Source organism: Schistocerca americana, chromosome 2 (assembly GCF_021461395.2).
Source record: "Schistocerca americana isolate TAMUIC-IGC-003095 chromosome 2, iqSchAmer2.1, whole genome shotgun sequence".
Taxonomy (NCBI): Eukaryota; Metazoa; Arthropoda; class Insecta; order Orthoptera; family Acrididae; genus Schistocerca; species Schistocerca americana.
Window position 1 is genome coordinate 657,605,739 of NC_060120.1, and position 19,344 is coordinate 657,625,082.

General features: G+C 43.5%; 1 protein-coding gene across 1 annotated transcript in view; it reads right to left on the minus strand.

Moving 5' to 3' along the window:
* Nucleotides 1-1,005: 1,005 nt before the first annotated feature.
* The window catches only part of LOC124594294, a 40,379-nt gene continuing 22,040 nt past the window's right edge, over nucleotides 1,006-19,344 (minus strand). The window contains exon 3 of the mRNA XM_047132657.1: nucleotides 1,006-1,401. Coding sequence (XP_046988613.1) covers nucleotides 1,006-1,401 — 396 coding nt within the window. The remainder of the gene's footprint in view (nucleotides 1,402-19,344) is intronic.

The following is a 19,344-nucleotide window of genomic DNA, read 5'->3' on the forward strand; positions in this document are numbered from 1 at the left end:
TGATTGATTTCAAACGTTCTAGTCTAATCATCAGAGGCACCTGCTCAGAATACAAACATTACAGTAATACTGTGCAATACATAATACAGTTACATTATGTATGGTGTATGTGCTAGAAAATATATTTATCTTTTCCATTCATGAGGGTATTTAATGGCAATTGCATTAATATCAAGAATGTAAACTGTGTAACTGATAAATGGACATAATAAGTGACAAGCCGTTTTTGTAGAATGATGTTTAACTTACATACTTAAGAAACCCTGATGGTGTTGGTAGTTTGTTTATACTTCTTATTTTACACCCATGGCATGGGTGAATTTGTCACCGCTTCCTAATTAATCCATATGATTGTGTTCCCCTTAGCCTCATTAATGACAGGAAGTTTTTATATATTCGCCAGTGGCCTTGCTGCAGTTATAACACTGATTCCCATCAGATCACCGAAAGTAAATGGCGTCGGGCTTGGGGAGCACTTGGATGAGTGACTATCCAGTTCTGCCTAGCGCTGTTGGCAAGGAGTACACTCAGCCATTGTGAGGCCAATTGAGGAGCCATTTGACTGAGAAATATAGGCTATGGTCGCGAAAACTGACAACGGATTGGAGACTGGTGTACTGACCACATGTCCCTCCAAATTCGCATCCAATGACGCCCAGTGGCTGAGGATACACGCTCGGTACGATTGGGTCTTCCGAGACCTGTTAAGATAGAGTTTAGAGTATAGTTTTACATAAACTCCGATTAGCTGTTTTATACATAAGCTGCTGTGTGGATTACACGGCTCTAATATGCTGATAACATGCAGTTGCAAATTGTCTAAAGTTAGTGATCACACCTTTACTTTATTTTTTTGGATCAGAGCATCATGCAGGAGAGGTTTAAACATGAGGTGCTCTTAATTTGGCAATCATACGAAACAGTGTAGAGATCAACGTCTTGTATCGCTGGCTGCATGTTCTCTTTACATAGTGTAAATGTAATTTGCAACGCTTGGGATGGAGATTATAGTGCTCCCTTACTCTCAAGAATGGGGTTGATGAACCTCCAGTAGGATATGAGAGTGGGGTCGCTGTAAAGCCTAACGAGAGCCTCGCTGTAGTCGGCAGCGACGCCTGGACCGTCCATTATGGCGACGCCGCGCTGGTCGGTGGCAGTGGAGAGAGGAGCGTAGCAGACGCAGTACAGGGCCAGCATGGCGAGGCTGTCCATGTCGGCGAGCAGCTTGTGGAGGGGGTAGGCGTCCGCGTGGCGCCGCAGCCCCAGCGCCCGCAGGGCGGCGCTCAGGGCGCAGTGGTACTCCAGCAGCAGGTCGGACAGGTGGTGGCGGTGCACCTGCTCGCTGGCGTTGCCATACAGGAAGAACACCAGGTCGCGTGCGGGGCTCGCTAGGTGCGACACCTGCAACAGCGCGACGCCTCGCCGACTTGCTTCCGGAAGTGCAGATCTTATGGTTTGGAAGCAGTGAAAAAGTACAGAGGAATACGTTCAACGAATGCTTCTTTACAGGGTCGGTGTTTCTGTGCATACACTGGGAATGACAGAAATTGTTTCACTTTCGGTGCTTAAGATTTATTTCAAGAGAATGTCTGAGTTTATTAGAAAGAGACAAGTGTTGTAGTGCCCAAACTGAGACCCGGCTAAACACCAGGGGCAGCAATCAGAAGTGACGTGGGTATGGCGGCAAGTGAGTGTTGAGCAAGCTAGCAGAATGAATCACTGACTCTTTGGTGGAAACAGCGCGGACAGTGACCAACACTTCACTCGCAAATGACTGCCAATCATCTTTTATACTTAAAGGGACAGTAGTGTAACAAACACCCCAAGAAACCCGAAAACCCAAATAAGAATGTCATGATAATTTAAAGTAGGGAACAGTGTTATCCTGACAGGTATGACAACTTTGACAATAATATAACACCTAAAAATTTTGATGAACACCAATTTCAAGTATGTCATGATATAAAGCTGGAAAGAAAGTAAGGTTATTTTTAATTAGCTTTCAAACATCTTAGTAATAACTGCAAATCAGTACGACGAAAGTTGAGTCCAAAGTAATACGTCGGTCAGAGATAACATTAATTGTGAAAGAGAGTTGAGAGTTGGTAACTCGCCGAGAAGGAAATTCAATGCGTCTACAATGCTCGATCATGGAAAAGTTAATCGCTTGCTAGTTTCCTTGCTATCAAGTTGAGAGAGAGCACCGTTTGTTACAGTACTACAAACGGAACGCTACGAGATTGTTCCTTTTTTTTTTTTTTTAAAAAAAAAGTAATATTGAGTGATAGGGATGCGCGGCCTTTGTTCTCAGTTATTCTGACTTGAGAAATTGAACTGAAGTGATATTCTGATAGTGTACGACGAGTTAATGAACTCTAATTATTGGAGATATTATTGTTGGACTCAACCTACATCAAACCCCATAAACCCCAACGAAGAATGGACATTGTATCGAAGACTGCAATACCTGTTTAGCCTTGAGTAGGAAACATTAATACGACCACACGAAGATAATACAAATACGCCGATTGTAAAAGTTGTAATTGTCACGATCATCGAATTGAAATGAATAGTAATTGATCTGATTCATCGGTGTGTGTGTGGTGTGATGATTATAAACTAAGTGCTAAGAAGGAACAATAAAATTGTTCGTCAGTAATGGAAATCTCACGTGTTGGTTCCATCATTAATTGAACTGTGTGATAGTTGATAATCAAAATTAATTAACTGTGAACATTCTAATTGAAAGAGTGACTTGATTAACATTGAGGACTGAAAGTAGTGTTTTGCCGAAATAATATCACAACGCACGGAAGCAAGATAGCGTTATAGATTATCTCTGGATTTGCGTCGTGCCATAGTGAACAATTCTGTCTAGCAACGTAACAACAACTACTGATAGTCAACCGCAAATGAATTTTTCCTCGCTTCGATGGAGTGAAACGAAGCCGTTGATGAATGATTCACTCAATACTGCAATAACTAACTAACCGGGCGTATCATAAAAACCATAACAAACAATTAAAATCAGCGGGTCGCATCGCTGACTGTGCGGACTCGCAAACGAACTTTCATACATTACGCGAGGTACAATTTTCTTTAGAGATTTTTAGGTGCTGTTCCACGTTATCCGACGGGGACAACCATCACTGCGCGTCGCGAATCCATTCCACCGACCGAGCTGTAGCAGTAGCGGCTCAACATTAACAGCGACAACAAATGGGGGGAGGGGACGTCACAGTAGACAAGAATGAGGCTCTCTGCAGAAGGTAACAGCAGGTCCCCATTGCTTCCACCACATGAAACGAATCAGATCAACAGGTCTTCTTTTTATAAACTGTGATATGACGCCATTTTAGGTAGAGGAATCAAAGATTCTCAGGTTATATTCTGTGCTGGGATGCACAGTGTTTGCGTTCTTTTTATTTCCCTTTCATTTTACTCTTTACCATTTCATTAGTAAATGAAGGGGAATATGTAGAAATGTATGCAAGGAAACGAAAGGAGATTTTAAAGTTTCTTATGTTTTTAATATGTAACGAGTCTAGATTGTGAGCTCATTCTACCAGATGAAGGAAGCGACCACTGGAAACACTATGAATTAACAGAGTGTAGGAAAGAGTTACAATATTTGCAAATAAATTGCAGTTCCAGATCCACAGACACAGTCGATACTTGCTACAGGGAGACACTTCAAAAGAATCACACAGAACAATGAAAATCTCAAAATACACACACATATATATACACTGTATGTGAACCCCTGCAGTGGTTCAAGACAGTCGAACAAAGAGGCAATGGTGAGGACTTGTGTCGCACCCAAAGAATCCATGAGACAGCATTAAATTAATGTCCACTTATTGTTGAGAGTTTTACATTCAGTCTCCTTCCCGTTATAGGAATGCGCTGCCTGGTGGATCAGCACCCATTGTGAAATCTGCATTTGTAGCCTCTGGTGTTGCCTGCAGTCAGTTCTGCTGCCTCTAGCAGGGTGGAGCGGCAGCCGGCGTGTCTCCATGGCATACTGTGACTCTGGGTGTCCGATCAGTGCTCTCGTCGAGTGTAGTTGCGCTAAGGCTTGCCCCCAAAAATCTGTATGCCCCTGACGATGCTTATCATGATAGTGAGCAGGTAGAAGTCCCAACTCAGACACAGATTACAGCCCAAGAGACAGTCCCAATGTGTAACTGGTAAGGTGGTACAACCACTGCCAAGGAGTGGTGGCACCAAGCACCCTACTCCATAAACGAACAGCTTGCAGTCTGGCACGTTAGTTCTATATCCATGGAAGATCTGCCTAGTCCACACCTGCAGTTAGTCACTGTTGTGACTAGCAGGAATGGCAGCTCAACCAAATGGCTGCAGTAGAAGTGTACTACAAACTTGCAGCAGCTGGCAACACTTCGTTGTATGTCAACAGATCATCCAGCAATTAATGGAGCTGGTCTTCCATCACTGATAAGAATGGTATGACCAGAGTCTGACCCTGAGTGGAAGGAATGGGGGGGGGGGGGGATGGCTGTTTATGTAAGTCAAAATGACATTACTTCTCCATATTGGTGACTGAATTTGCTCCAGTTCTGTGCTAGACTAATGTTTAGTTTCAGAGCTTCGAAGCATTCGTTTATGCGAGGTTTTACATTTGACAGGCGTTCTTGCATAGTCTTTAGATGCAGCTAAACCATGTTGCTCTGTTAATGGAATGTCACTCAGCCTCCTTTGCACTGATGTAATGATTCTCAATCAGGGACTCCTAAGGGTACCTCCTACACAGTCTGTGCCATTGTGCTCCTTGCTTGTTTGAGCTAAGGTACCCCCGAGTATCTGTACTCGTTACGCAACTATTGGATACCGTGCAAGTATGCTAGCTTGGATGTCGTTCGAGGCAGCTCAATAATTTTATTCGTCACTCTAATACTTCCTGTGGAACATTCCCCATCCTTTACGAAATTCGTCCCGAATGTATGCACTCAGACCCTCTCTCTTACTAACTGATATACTTGTGGACACCTTCATCATTAATTTATCCATCTTTGGGTGTCTTTTCTCTCCAGTTACAGCAAAACATAATCCCTTACATATGATTCCTCAGTCTATTGAACTGACTCCCAGACGGCTCTTCCCAGATGGTAGGAAACAGATAATTGACGCACAGGTAATTCAGGATGTCATTCAGTCTTCCACTTACAAAAAACGCAAATTACACAATGCCGACCAGAATCGCTACAGTGCCTGTGGCTGAAATGCTTATACACATAAAATAGTTACGCTATCCCTCTCGATAGTGCTTGATTTGTTGCAACATCTGTTCTGTGACAAGCTGAACCTTCTGTGACGCTCTAAATTTATCTGAATTAGCTGGGTTTAAGGTATCGGCCAAAGAAGTCCAACTGCGAACTGGTGGTATATCCAATGGCTTCCCTGGGCAAAACAGCAAAAGGTGTGTCAGTTGGATTATTGTTGTTCTTGTAATGACGGCTGAAAGGCAGAAGGTTGTTCTGTCTATGTCATAAACCATACCACGAAGTAAGATGCCACTGACATTTCGTTCCATCTTTGTCACACCCTGTGGCTTCCCCTTCACATGATAATTCAGAATTGTAGCCTCTGGAATGAATAGCAAATAAATCCATTGTCAGCATTTTCTCTGAAAACGATACTCTGCTGCATCGGATTTCCCTATGAACAACTCCACCTCACATGCCTATGTGTCAGTTGGGACTACCTTGATTGAACAGATCACGATTCTCTCTTGCTAACAATCCCATAGGTCTTCCAAGGACATTAGAGCTTAAGTTTCCCTGATTTCTGAGACAATTAGCACTTCACTGGTTCACCCCTATGCCCACTTTCCCACAGTGCCCCACTTCACCAGGTAAGGGTATAAAACAAAACTTTGTTCATTCAAGCCTACTACTGGAAAACAAGCATGCCGTCTTGTATCACCCAGAGTGTCTTTGACTACTGAGCTGTGATGAGACAATGCGAACTACTTTGTTTATTAAAAGCTTCTTCCATTGTTTGATGTATTCTTCCATATCCTTTGAATATATCGTCGAGGTAGACCATACACTCTTTTAGGTTTCACTCCCCAACGCATTTTTCTCAGTCCCCAAAGCACTCCATTCAAAAGTCTCTGAAATGCACCCTGTTCATTCTTCAGCCCAAACAGCATTCTAAAATACTCGGAAAGCCCCCATAGCATCGTAAAGGCTGTCTTCAGCTAGTCTTCTGGAACTCCTTCAAGCTGGTGGTAGCCACTCTTCGAAGCCATAGTTCAAAAGTATCTACATTGACCCAAATTGTCGACTGTTCCCATATCTCTTGGAAGCATCCAATGAGTCTTTGGGCTCAGTGACAGTGCTCGCACCCTATAGAACATTACTGTGTTCAGTGATTCCGTCAGCTAACTGCTGGTCAATGAATTCCTCCACCAATGGTTGTAGATGCTTTGGGACCTGTATAGCTTCCTACGCTCTGGAGTATTGCTTGCTGTCAGTATCCTGTGTTGTGTGATAGGCGTAATTGGTAATGGACCTGTTGGATTGAACAAAGCTGTGAATCTAAGCAATAAAGCTTCCATGTTTTCCCTATCATTCCTTTGCAAAAGGTCTATCATTATCATCTTCCTCTAAGACACTGAAACTGGCAACCATTGGGCCTTTTATGGACTAACCTCGCCAATGCCAAGATTGTCTAAACTCACTGCAACCACTCCGTCGATATCTGTAAGACGCACTATGCTCCTGCACATCATACAACGAGACTTATCCAGTTTATCGTTGTAGTTTAGTGGTCCCACTATGCACAACAACTCTCTTCGGAAGCCCATACCTGCACTAACCTAGATCAATTTCCCTATACCTACTGGTATGTTAACCCACACATTAACATTTAGGGCATCTATATGTAATTTAGCTGGCAGCATCTTCATGACAGGCGCATCTTATGACATTGTTTCACTAGCAGTCCTCTCACACAGCGGAAACAAAATAAATGGCTCTGAGCACTATGGGACTTAACAGCTATGGTCATCAGTCCCCTAGAACTTAGAACTACTTTTACCTAACTAACCTAAGGACAGCACACAACACCCAGCCATCACGAGGCAGAGAAAATCTCTGACCCCGCCGGGAATCGAACCCGGGAACCCGGGCGTGGGAAGCGAGAACGCTACCGCACGACCACGAGATGCGGGCACAGCGGAAACAAAGTTACACCAAGATGGATCATACACAGTGAAAGATCAACTATAGCGCGATTTTTGTCCAGAAAATCAAATTCAAGAATTACACAGTACCCCTTACCGACGGGAGGCAACACTCCATATGCACATTAAAACCCGTAGCCCCCAATGCTAAGGGTGACCAGTGCTCTTTCCAATGATTCCCCCTCATTATCACCCATTCAATATAACCTATACTGTGGAGACTGAAGTCTCTTCCTGCCCAAGAGGTCCAGTCTAGCAACGACACATACGCACCCGTGTCCAAGAATTTATGTTCCTCATTATTTACAGCCCCAAGCAAGCAGTAATCTGGCTTTGCACACGTCCTTGCAGTGTGCCGTTTTATTGGAAACAACCTTAAACGGTTAAGGCACTCCCACGTGCACCTGAAGAATGCTTCCTTGATTCAATTTATCCTGCTTCCTACTCTTGAAATCACATGCCCTATGCCCAACCTCACTACACTCAAAACTCTGGTGACATTAAATCTTACGTGGCCAACCTGTCCATATCTGTAACGTTTGACATCAGAGGAGAAGACACCATGGTCAACTTAGTTTCTGAGTCACAATACCGGATCTCTTCCAGCTGCATGGAAACCCTGAGACCCAAGTATAAATGACTACCATATTCCATCCTCACTCGCCGCGACTTATCCCACGCAATATTCCTTACAAATACGTCCAAGGCTCTATTCTTCGCTTCCTGCAGCAGCACTTTGTATGGGCACGAGTTCACTTTACGAATTATGTCACAGAATGCTTCTACCCACTCATTGTGCTTATGCGTTAATTCAATGAGTTCTTCCCTGGAAAACCTAGCACTACTCTGCTTACGATATCTCTAGACGAGCCCTTCAGCCAGCTGATAAAATGTCTGTGCCTTACTAAGGTCTTCATGATACATTACATACGTTTAAGCGTCACCCACCAATCGTAATTAAGGCAGACAAAGACGTGTTTTATTGGACCAGTTACCTAACTTAGCTGCTGGCTCCATAGTATCAAGAAAGCCCTACACACTCTCGGATGTCTTTCCAGAAAACGCCATAATGAGACTGGCTGCCATAGGATCAGTAGTCGGGAGTGGTGTGTTCGCTAAGGTCTTGGTGTCCACTCCCTGGGATTACTTGTGCCCACCCATTTTTCAACACGTCCAGTTCCTTCTGCAACTTCTCATTAGCCCTGTTTTGTTCCACTTTATCCTGAAGTAACGTGGCTACCTGACTCTTCAGAACTTCAGTGGCTTCGCTTTAAAAAAAAATGGTTCAAATGGCTCTGAGCACTATGGGACTCAACTGCTGAGGTCATTAGTCCCGTAGAACTTAGAACTAGTTAAACCTAACTAACCTAAGGACATCATAAGCATCCATGCCCGAGGCAGGATTCGAACCTGCTACCGTAGCGGTCTCGCGGTTCCAGACTGCAGCGCCTTTAACCGCACGGCCACTTCGGCCGGCGCTTCGCTTAAAGATTCTGCACGCGTTTCTGGTCGTTGTACAGCCTACATTCTGAATTATGCTATAGAATAAACGAGAACCAATGCATTGACCCTACACCAATAAGCAAAACAATTCCACTAATCTACCCCGTGTATCAAGGCCCAGTGAGACACTGCTCTGCTAAGCTTTGTGGCCGAACCTCCTTCTTACTGGCACTCTCGCAGTACAAGATAATACATGCTCCGACAAATTACAATGTTAGTAGGTCATAAATGAACCACTAATTTACGAAAAGTCTCTGATCATTTTTTAAATAAATCCACTTTAATGTGAAGAAGGAATCTTAATGCTTCCAGACATACTTTGTGAAAGGACGCTTTTCCCATTGCTCCAATACTGCGATTAGACCATATGAAAAATGTATTTATTTAAGAAAGGCCTCTTATCACGTGGAAGGGGTTTTTCGTAACTAAAAGCGTTGTGGCTACACTGGGAAACAGCTGTTTTTTTGTTAATTTTATCCTGTTGTGTTGGTCGCATTTGTTCTCTGCCACAGTTTCCTGAGCACTCTCTTCCCAAATGGTTCAAATGGCTCTGGGCACTATGGGACTTAACATCTGAGGTCATCAGCCCCTAGAACTTAGAACTACTTAAACCTAACTAACCTAAGGACATCACACACATCCGTGCCCGAGGCAGGATTGGAACCTGCGACCGTAGCAGTCGCGCGGTTCCAGACTGAAGCGCCTAGAACCGCTCGGTCACCACGGCCGGCCTCTCTTCTCATTTACACTGTGTCAGTGCAAAGCAAGTTTCACTTTAATTCTGTGTGAAATATTGTTTATAAAGTGTTCTGTTGTCTTAGTGAATTGAACAGTGTCAGATAGTGAGGGTGAAAGTGCGAATGAAGCTGATTTAGAAGTTAAGTGAAACGAGTAAAAAGTGCGTTCGTAGGCCTACGAGCTACAAAATCACTCGAATAAAGAAAGAAAGAATTCATGGACATGAATATGTTAACTACAAAGGAAACATTGTGTAAGCCTGGGAAACAGGAATGCCTTGCTTGTAATAAGATTTATACTCTAATTAAATAGTCTACGTTTGACATGATTCTACTAGTACTGTAGGCTAATTTAATTTTTTTTTCAGCTCCAGACTGAAATGTTTCAATAAAATAATTGAATATAATCAAATTGAAATCCAACACGAAAGTGAAGATTTCAGCAACAAAGACAAACAAAAGCAGTTTTTCTGTCCTTAATAGAAGCTCTTCCTGTGAAGACCAATCGTCCTTGGCTTAGTCCTACGGAAGGTAATGGGGAAGTTGAACTGCAACGCAGCCCCAGTCACTCTAAGTATCATGCAAGTTCATTTAATTTTTCTCATAGTGGTTGGACAATCAGAAGTAAGGTATATAAAAAAGCATTTTAAGTGTTCTGGCATATCGACAAGCGCCGGCACGAAGATGAAGAACACAAGAGCAGAGAAGGCTGTGAGACGACGTCAGACAACAGCACGCTGACTAGGACTGCATCACGAGAGGAGCGGCCTGTACAAGAAGAGAATATAACGGCCGCTCCTGCCGGCTTCGGCCGCACGGTACCAGACCGGCACTAGAGAGCACTACCATAGCAGCTATTAGTGATCCATATCCATTGCTTGTATATAGTATATAGAGAAAGACACTGACTGCATGTCACCCATCGCTTGCGACACGTTCTTGTAATACAAAGTTTCGTTTATCTTCTTCGTTATAACAAAAACTATTAATGTTGAGCCGTAGTAAAATTTGCTGTTTTGAAGAGCGCGCCGTAGCGCGTGGTGTAAAGCAGTCGCCCTCCGTTTCTGGCGGTGGCGCCGCTGTGGCAAACGCAGCTTTGGTGTCTCCCTCTGGTGTGAAAGGGGAAAGGTTGCCTGTTCACGTGCGTTTAAGGGGCGCTATGAGCTCCTCACCTGACGCATCCACCAGCATCTCTGTCAGTACCGACTCCTTCCCGTTACCCAGTGTGGCTTTCGACCGTCCTTCTCTTCCGATGACCTTCTCCTTCACCTCACTCATCTCCTCTCCGAACAGCTTAATTCCCGTCGTTCCGCTATCATCCTCTCCCTTGACCTTGAACGAGCCTATGACCGCGTGTGGCATTCCGGTGTCCTCTTCAAGCTCCAAACCTTCGTCCTTCCTATTAACTACGTCCGTCAAATCGGCTCCTTTCTTTCCCACCGTCCTTCCTACGTCACCATCCACACCATGGATTCCTACACCTTTTTCCCCTCTGCCGGTGTGCCCCAGGGTTCCGTCCTCTCCTCTCTTCTGTACCTCTTGAATACGGCGGACATGCCGCCGCCTTCACCCCCCCATTCACCTTCTCCAGTACGCCGATCACACTGCCTTCCTTGCCCTCGCCCCCACCCTGCAGCGCTCCCAACACCTTCTCCAATCTCATTTTGATCGGTTCACCGCTTGGTGCAACCAGTGGTTGCTTTAGGTCAATCCTGCCAAATCCCAGCGATCATAGTAGGCAAAACCACTCCTTTCTTCCGCCTCCTCGATTTCTACATCACCATCTATGGCCGTCCTATCGCCCTCACCACAACCCTTAAGTACCTTCGTGTCACCCTTGACCGTCGCCTCTCCTGGACCCCCACCTCCGGACGATCCAAGCCAAGGCACGCTCCCGCCTCTGTCTCCTCAAACTCCTCTCCGGCCGAACTTGGGGTCTGGACCCCTCTACCAACCTCCATACCTGTCAATCCCTCATTCGCCCTATCCTTTGCTACGCCCACACTGCCTGGATCTCCGCTCCCCCTACCTTTTACAAATCCCTTCAGATCCTGGAACACCATGCTCTTCGCCTCGCCTATCGCATCCATCTCCCCTCCCCCACGTGGATCCTGTACGACCTAATTCCCTTCCCCCACCTCCTCCTTTTCCTCGAACGGATATGGATCCTCTACATCTCCCACGAACTCGATCCTCCTTACCCACTGCTCTCTCCCATCCTTTCCCACCCCCATCTGCTGCCGCGCCTTTACTTCCATGTCCCACCTGCTCTCCATCTCTCCACTCTCCACACCCTCTCCCAAGGTGGCTTCCACCAGCTCCCCCTCCCTGATGATGCCCTCCTCTCCTCCATCTACCCCTCCTACCAACTTTGATCCTCCCTCCCTCTTCCTGTGTTTGTTTCCTTTGGGCACCCTCTCTCCCTTCTCTCCCCCTTCCCTCCCTCCTCCCTTTCTCCCCACTCCACCCCTGGGCTTCCCCTACCCCCATCCCTCTACTCCCCCTCCCCTCTCCTCTGCCATTGGCATCTTTGCTCTTCCCTCTCCGTCCCCCTCACTTTTCTTCCCCTCTTGGCAGGTCCCCGGACTCGCACACGTTACGTGTACATTCGCGCGCCGGAGATCATCGCCATCAGTGTCTCATGTGTGTGTCGTCGTTTTTCGTGTTCAGTGATCACCGTCACGCTCCATCGTTCCCACGTGTCATCGCAATCATCGATATTTGTGCGTCGTGTCAACAGCTTGTGGTGTGATTTCTCGTCGAGTGTGAACGGCTCCATGTTTTGAATTTTATGTCTACTGTTTTTTACCCACCATTCTGTCATTTCTGAGTATTCTTTCTGTCTTTTATCATTGTCTCCTCTAAGGCTGAAGAGCGGCGTAGAATGCTGCTGCCAGCCTACCTGTTGTATGTGCAGGTATAAAGTAACAATAAAGGAAAAAAAACTCCGCAGGCGGTCAGTCAGTCAGTCTGAGTCGGTGCAGTCTGGGCGAGGAAGTTGGTCAATCAGAGTGAGGCTAGGTCAGTCTGTCAGTATGAGTCTAGTCAGTTGGTCAGCCGGCTCAGTGTCGGGCAATCAGTGTCTGTCTGTCTATCGGTCTGCCGTACGTTAAGAGTCGGTCGGAGTGAGGCTAGGTCAGTCTTGCGTCACCAGTTGCTGGTCTGTCTCTCGTTCGCATTTGTGCGGCAGTTAGTGTCTGTCTGTCGTCCGGAGTGTTAGTATCTGTTAGGCCGCCAGTCTGCTCGAGTTTGTTCAGGCAAAGGGCATTCCAGTGGCCCGCGCAGTATAGCGAGGGGTCGTGGCTGCGCGGCCGATACGAGAGCAACAGGAGTCAACCCACGACAACGGTCTGGCCGGCGCGAGCTGCGACGCCGTGAGTCGGGAGATCAGCGCGTTCCTGCGTCCGTTGAAGCGGCTGCCAGCGGACGGTTCGGGAAAGCGTTTTGGGGGTGCTGCGCCAGGTCTTCTCGAGAAATCGCAGATTTTTTTTAAAGTTAAGTGATTCGTGATGTGTGGTTTCATTTACTTGTTAAATTCTACTTGTTTTCTTGGTCAGTCTCTCGTCCCTAGCTTGCTCGTCTGTCTCCCGTCCGTATTTGTTCGGCAGTTAGTGTCTGTCTGTCTGTCGGGCGGTCTGCCGTACGTTAATAGCTGCCTCTGTCATGTTTGTCGGATTCGGTGTTGACGAATTTATTGCTTAAAGGCCGAATTCTTGAAATATGTTTCTATCTTGGTTATCATCTTGTGAGGTGGTGTATATGTAATGTAGAGCATGCTGTACATTTTATGTAAGTCTGCATTTTTTGGGTTTTATTTAAATAGTTATTTTAGGTTATCAGTTTGCCACCCTTCCACCGTTAGAGTCCTGTAAAAAATAAAAAACCAATTGCGCTTTCGGTGGTAAATAATTTGAGGATTGTACCATTTCCATTCCTCTTACGGGGTGCATAGTTTACATGTTTGTATGAGTTGTTAAAATTTTTGTTTAAAGTAATCTGGTGTCTTGCAGATTTGCACCAGTGTACTCTTTCAGAGGTTGTTGTGAGCGGTCATGACCACGGCCGTGTTGAGAGGGAGTAGGCAAGCTTCTCAGCCCGAAGGCTCCTACTGTTAATATTGTTCTTACCTCTAAATAAAATTGTGACTTGATATTTCGAGTGTGCTTTCCTGCTTATAATTTTAAACCTGTTTTTGAAAGGCTTTTAGGAACAAAATTCCCATTTGTTAAATTGTGATATGATATTTCGAGTGTGCTTTTCTGCTTATAATTTTACATCTGTTTTGAAAAAGCTTTTAGGAATAAACTCACATTTGCTAAAGGTAATTTTCCATCAGTTACTTTCTGGCAACTACTTCCATGCCCACCTAGTGTGATTTAATGTGTAAATGATCTGGATGAATCGCCAGTAAATAAAGTAAATTCTTTAAGAAAAGATTATGAAAGTAAATTCACGTTTCAAATGTGATTTGCTTGAATTATTGTATAGCATTCCGACAACGCAGCATTGTTTAGGCGCCCTATACGAAACCAGTGGGCAGGACCCCACATTAAGTCTGCATGGTATTGATGAAAACAGACTGAGAAGGGTAAAAGATAATCTCTTGACAGGTAAAAGCCCCAGAGATTTCAGGGCATAGTAAAACAATCGCAAGACGTTTCCAAAGGACTTTACAGACATGACTCACAATCATATTTGTTCGTTTCCTATGAACACACTATGCTTCCAGGGAAATCAAGCACGTAGACGCAAATCTTAACATTGAAATGAAGCATTCTTCGTTCAAATAAAAATACAGCTTAGTTCGTTCTGATTTAAATACAGTTATCATTACAAAATTTCGAAGGAACAGTTCAGTTATCGTTAGTGCAGGCCTCAAACAGATGTTTGCTGAGAGTGTGGACAAATTATTGAAAGACTTAAAAACACGTACGTCGATGATACTGCAAAAGAATAGCACAAGCACAGCTCCCTGTCCATAAACGGAGGAATGATAAACTATGTAGCAGTTTGCTGAATACTAAAGCGTACTGTACCATGAAAATAGTATCACGAAGGTGGTTTCACAAAAGAGAAGTAATGAAGTATGCGCCACTTTATTTTGATACATTAATGAGAATGATCATTCTACTGTTGATCAACTCTGCCTGTAGACTGACAACAGCGCCAGGTAGATAAAGAACCATTCTGTGATAAGATTCTTAATATCTGTTGCTGTCGGTGGTGTTTTTAAATAAGTAGTCCAATGGCTACCAAGGGTCATTCTTATTTACCCTATGACAGGGATTTTGGTCTAGTTAAAAGGAAGATGAGGGACAAACAGTGTTCTCGACAAAACAAGGGACATTTGCGGTTGATTTTCAAACGGAAGATAATTTGGATTTCCAACAGAGATGGCCCCAGGTTTAAAAAAACCACAGCTTTTGAAAAAAATAAGAAAGAAACAAAGAAATAATGTTTTTTACTGTATCAGTATTCCATGAAACATCTTTGAAAAGCCAAGGAAAGGAAAAATCTTAGTATGTGACTTCATTTTGGTGGAACTGTGAGGAAAACGTTCCAGCTTACTGTCTGCAAATCAGATTTTGCCAGTCTACCAAGGAATAGCGCGTATGACAAAAAATGGCTAATCCAGGAAAAGATCAATGACTTCAAAAAGATATTAAATTACATAAAAAATGAACATTCTGGTCTTACAATGAGTTATTACAGTAGCCAATTATAAACAAGAAATGAAAGAAAATTTAAGATCTGCAAGAAAATTACTTTTTACATTTGTAGTTAAATATTATCACAGCTATTATCCTTTAATAATAAACCTAGGCATACAGATTGAAACTACTTATTTTCGTAACAGTAACTGATTTGTTTCAGTTTCAAAAAGGAAAACTAAAGAAGTAGAGAGAAAAAATATAGTACTGCTATTTGGCTAATACAAGTTTTGTATATGTATTTTTAATGTAGATCATTACAATAATAAGTAACATACATAAAACATATTTTTTTCTTAACTTAAACTAACAATTTAGTTTGAGAAAATCTACTGAATTATAATTTTTTCACCTTTTTTTATAAATGACTCTTGACAGCGACTTTCAAGAAATGAAAAAATGATCAAATGTTATGACGAAAGTAAAAAAAAAAAGCTAAACCATTGAGAGTTCTAAGAGTATCTGAAATAATAGTAGACATAGAAATTGTATTTTGTGTAAGATGTTTGCAAAATAAACAATTTTTCTTTGTTTTTCTGACTATTTGGATTTTGTGGCAAGAGGCACTTCAAAAATAAGCGATTCAAATATTCTGCTTTACTGTTACCCCAGAAATGTGGCAGATCTGCAAGTTCCTGTGATATAAACAACATAATTCTTAAATTCACATACATAACCTGTCAACCCACAATAAAAGAAAAAGGGGACAGGCCAACAAAATTAGGTCCCTCACTACTCTGCACAATGAGAGATGTCTGATTATGGCTGCTGATGTATAGGTGTGGTTCCTCTACAGTGGTGGCAACTGACAAACCAGATTGTAGGGAGTCCACTGATTGCGATCCTACAGAGGTTCAGGACAGTTGAATGGAGATGGTGGTGAGCACCTGTGACAAACACAAGGCATCATTAAGACAGAATTAAATTAACATCCATTTAGTCCTGAGAGTTTTATAGTGATGCAGTCTCCCCCTCTGGGCAGCCTGTTAGCACTGTGTGTCTGCACTGCAGGACCATACTGAGTGGTGTGCCAGTATACACCATGGAATCTCTGGTCATAGTCCCTTGTGTTTCCCACTGTCAGTTTCATGGCCTCATGATAGGCTGTGTGGTGGGTGGTGTGTTCCCACAGCCTTACATGATTGTAAACGTCTGCCAAAGCCTCAGCAGTCTCATCGAATGTGGTTTTGCTTAGACTTGACTCCAGAAATCTGCTTATCCCTGATGACAGTTGTCATTGTGGTAATAAGGAGCAAGTCCCAACAGTGACAGAGAGGACAGCCTAAGATGTGGTCTCAGCATACAGCCTATAAGGTACTACATGCACTGTCTAAGAGTGTCGGCACCAGACCACCTGCCACCTGCTCCCAAGTCACACGGCTTGCAGTTGGACAAATTAGTTCTTCATCCATCAGAGATCTATTTGGCCCCCATCTTCAGTCATCACCATTGTGACCAGAGGAATGGCAGCTCACAGCATTGAAGTTCTTTCCCACAGAAGAATGTCTGCAGACTCCTAGAGGTAGACACCAACCTGGCTGTGACTGGCAACACTGAACGGCGTTCTTGCGTAGTCTTTAATTGTATTTACTCCACATTGCTGAATTAATAAAATATCGTTATGCTTGCTTTGTAGTGATCTTGTGATGCAGAGTCATCAGGTCTTCCTGACCCTCTGTCTCACAGAGTGTGTGGCAAAGTGCTTCTTGCTTGTTTGTGCTCTGGCACCTCCAAATGTTTATACTTGTTACACAGTCACTGCGCACCAGGCAGGTGGACTACACTTGGACGTCGTTACAGACAGCTAAAAAATTTTATCCTTCCCTCTAATACTATTTTGCTGCGCAATGATACAGATGTCTGAAAGGAAATAACTAGAGGTTTTCGCGGTGATTCTAATGTTAATGTATCGTCCTGCTTCATTTAAGTCCCAATGAGGTGTTTGTGTGTATATGATTTCTGTCATTACTTTAATTGTGAGGAGCGTTCAGTATACTTTGAACATTTTTAGACCAAGTGGACAGAAGAACAGAAGCAGGGTTGGGTAAAGAAGAGACAACAGGAGAGGTAGTAGAGAGGGAATAAAAGACCACAAGGGAGGCAGGAAAGGTAAAAAGAGCAAGTATTTTTCTAACATTTTCAATAAGCATTTGATGAATTTACAGTAGAGATGAATATCAGTCTTAATCAACAATTAATGACAACAGATAATCAAGTAACATTTAATGCTTGCATTGCAAAAATAATTGTGAAAGAATGGGAGGTCCAGCATGAGATTAGGAACGTACAAAAGAAATCAGAAAGATTTAAAAACCAAAGTGAAACTATTGGATAAGAACCCTTAGATCTGTAAGTAAATGAAAATATTGATGAAGTGCAAACTTGCGTAATTAATGAAAAGTAAGGATGAGTGACATGTCTGTGAACAATGCCAATGCTACAAGTAATGAATATTGTCGCGGTGTGAAAAAACAGGGAGGTAGCGTAATTAACAGTAATGATACCACCATACAGCAACTGGGAAAGTGATGATAGAGTACTGGGGAAACTTAAACGTCCTCGAGCAGATACCGCTGTCAATAAGAGAGGGTGTGTACCGTGAATTCGAGTGGAAGTCGTGACTGGTGGGAGGAGTTTCACTTTGAAATGGACAAAGATATGACAGAAATTTCCTACTTTTGATCCCCAAGGTAAGACTCTACTAGTTTGTTGTGTTCTTTAGCCACTTCATGGTGTTGTGGAAGGAAAATACAATTTTAACTGACCATTTAGAAAGCAGTACATGTTAATGGAGTCATTAAATGTGGAGTGATTTCAAAGAGGGTCTTCAAAGTAAAATTGTGGTCATCTGGGACCCATCAGTGTTTAATGCTACAGCTACTAGGACTTGAAATTTATGATGAGTAGTATGGAGTATACAGAGTGGAGTGTGTAACAGATCAAAAGCTTCGACGGTATTTGTCGTCATGTTAATTTTATCAGCATACCTTGTTGATTCAGCACCTGGGTGTATACGGGGTTTCGCAAAAATACACAATGGCAATATTTCAGGGAGACTTCAGCACATCTAACAGATAAAAAACATTCATATTAACATGCATCATGAAATGGGTATTTATTGATATATCAGACATGGAGGTTGGTTACCAAGGACACGAGAACCTCTACTTTATTTTCACAATGATGCACCTATCTCACTACCTTATAAGATGTATTCTAAATGCCCGCCCTCTGCAAGTATGCATGTTCCTGCACTTCGTCACGCAGAGGTATGAGCACTCTCAAAAAGTCCTAAGGTTTTACATATTGTTTGACTTCCTGCTTGAATTCTTGCAAGAGCTGATGCTTTATCCTCCAAAGGTGTGGCATACACCAACACCTTTAAATGGCCCCACAGGAAAAGTCCAGTGGATTCAAGTCATGTGAGTGGCTATCAAGCATTTGGTACACATCCACCATCCAGTGTTAACTATCGGAGAACAAGAACAATAAAATGGGCAGAGGTACCACTGTGCATGAAGTACATCTCTTGCCAGAGGTGCGCAAGATCTCCAGTATAAGATTCAAACTCCTGCGCAGGAATTGTCTGTACTTCCGCCCATTCAGATGATAAGGAAGTACGTAGAATCCTATCAAGTGGTCCTCGATATTCCCATCCCATAAGTTGACGGCAAATCTTCATTGACAGGCCATTTCAACAGTTGCATGTGGATTGTGGTAACCACTGATGCTAATTATGGAAATTCTGAACACCATCACTCGTGAATCTTGCCTCATTCATTAATAATACCACTGCTGGACAAGCAAGCCTCTTGCCAAACTGTTCGATAAACCATTGAGGAAGTAGGTTTTGCAGAGCAATCCTCTGCAGGTGACACAGATACAGCTGATTCATGCAGATGTCAACAAGATATCCAGCTGACGATCTAAGCGCCGAGTGCTGACGTGTGGATTCTATTCTGCAGCATTAACAATAGCGTGCTCAGTTCCAGACATGGTGCATCGTCATCATTCTCTCGTTCCAGGTAAAGGTGTGAAACTACCGTGTTGATGCTCATGTAAGTGGCAGTGACTTCTTGGAATGTCGTCCTGTCTGGACACCATGCTCTGGATATCGTTTGTGGTATCCCGACGAGCTTATCCAGCACTGCCATTCGCCAACCCATACATGAAATGCATGGAT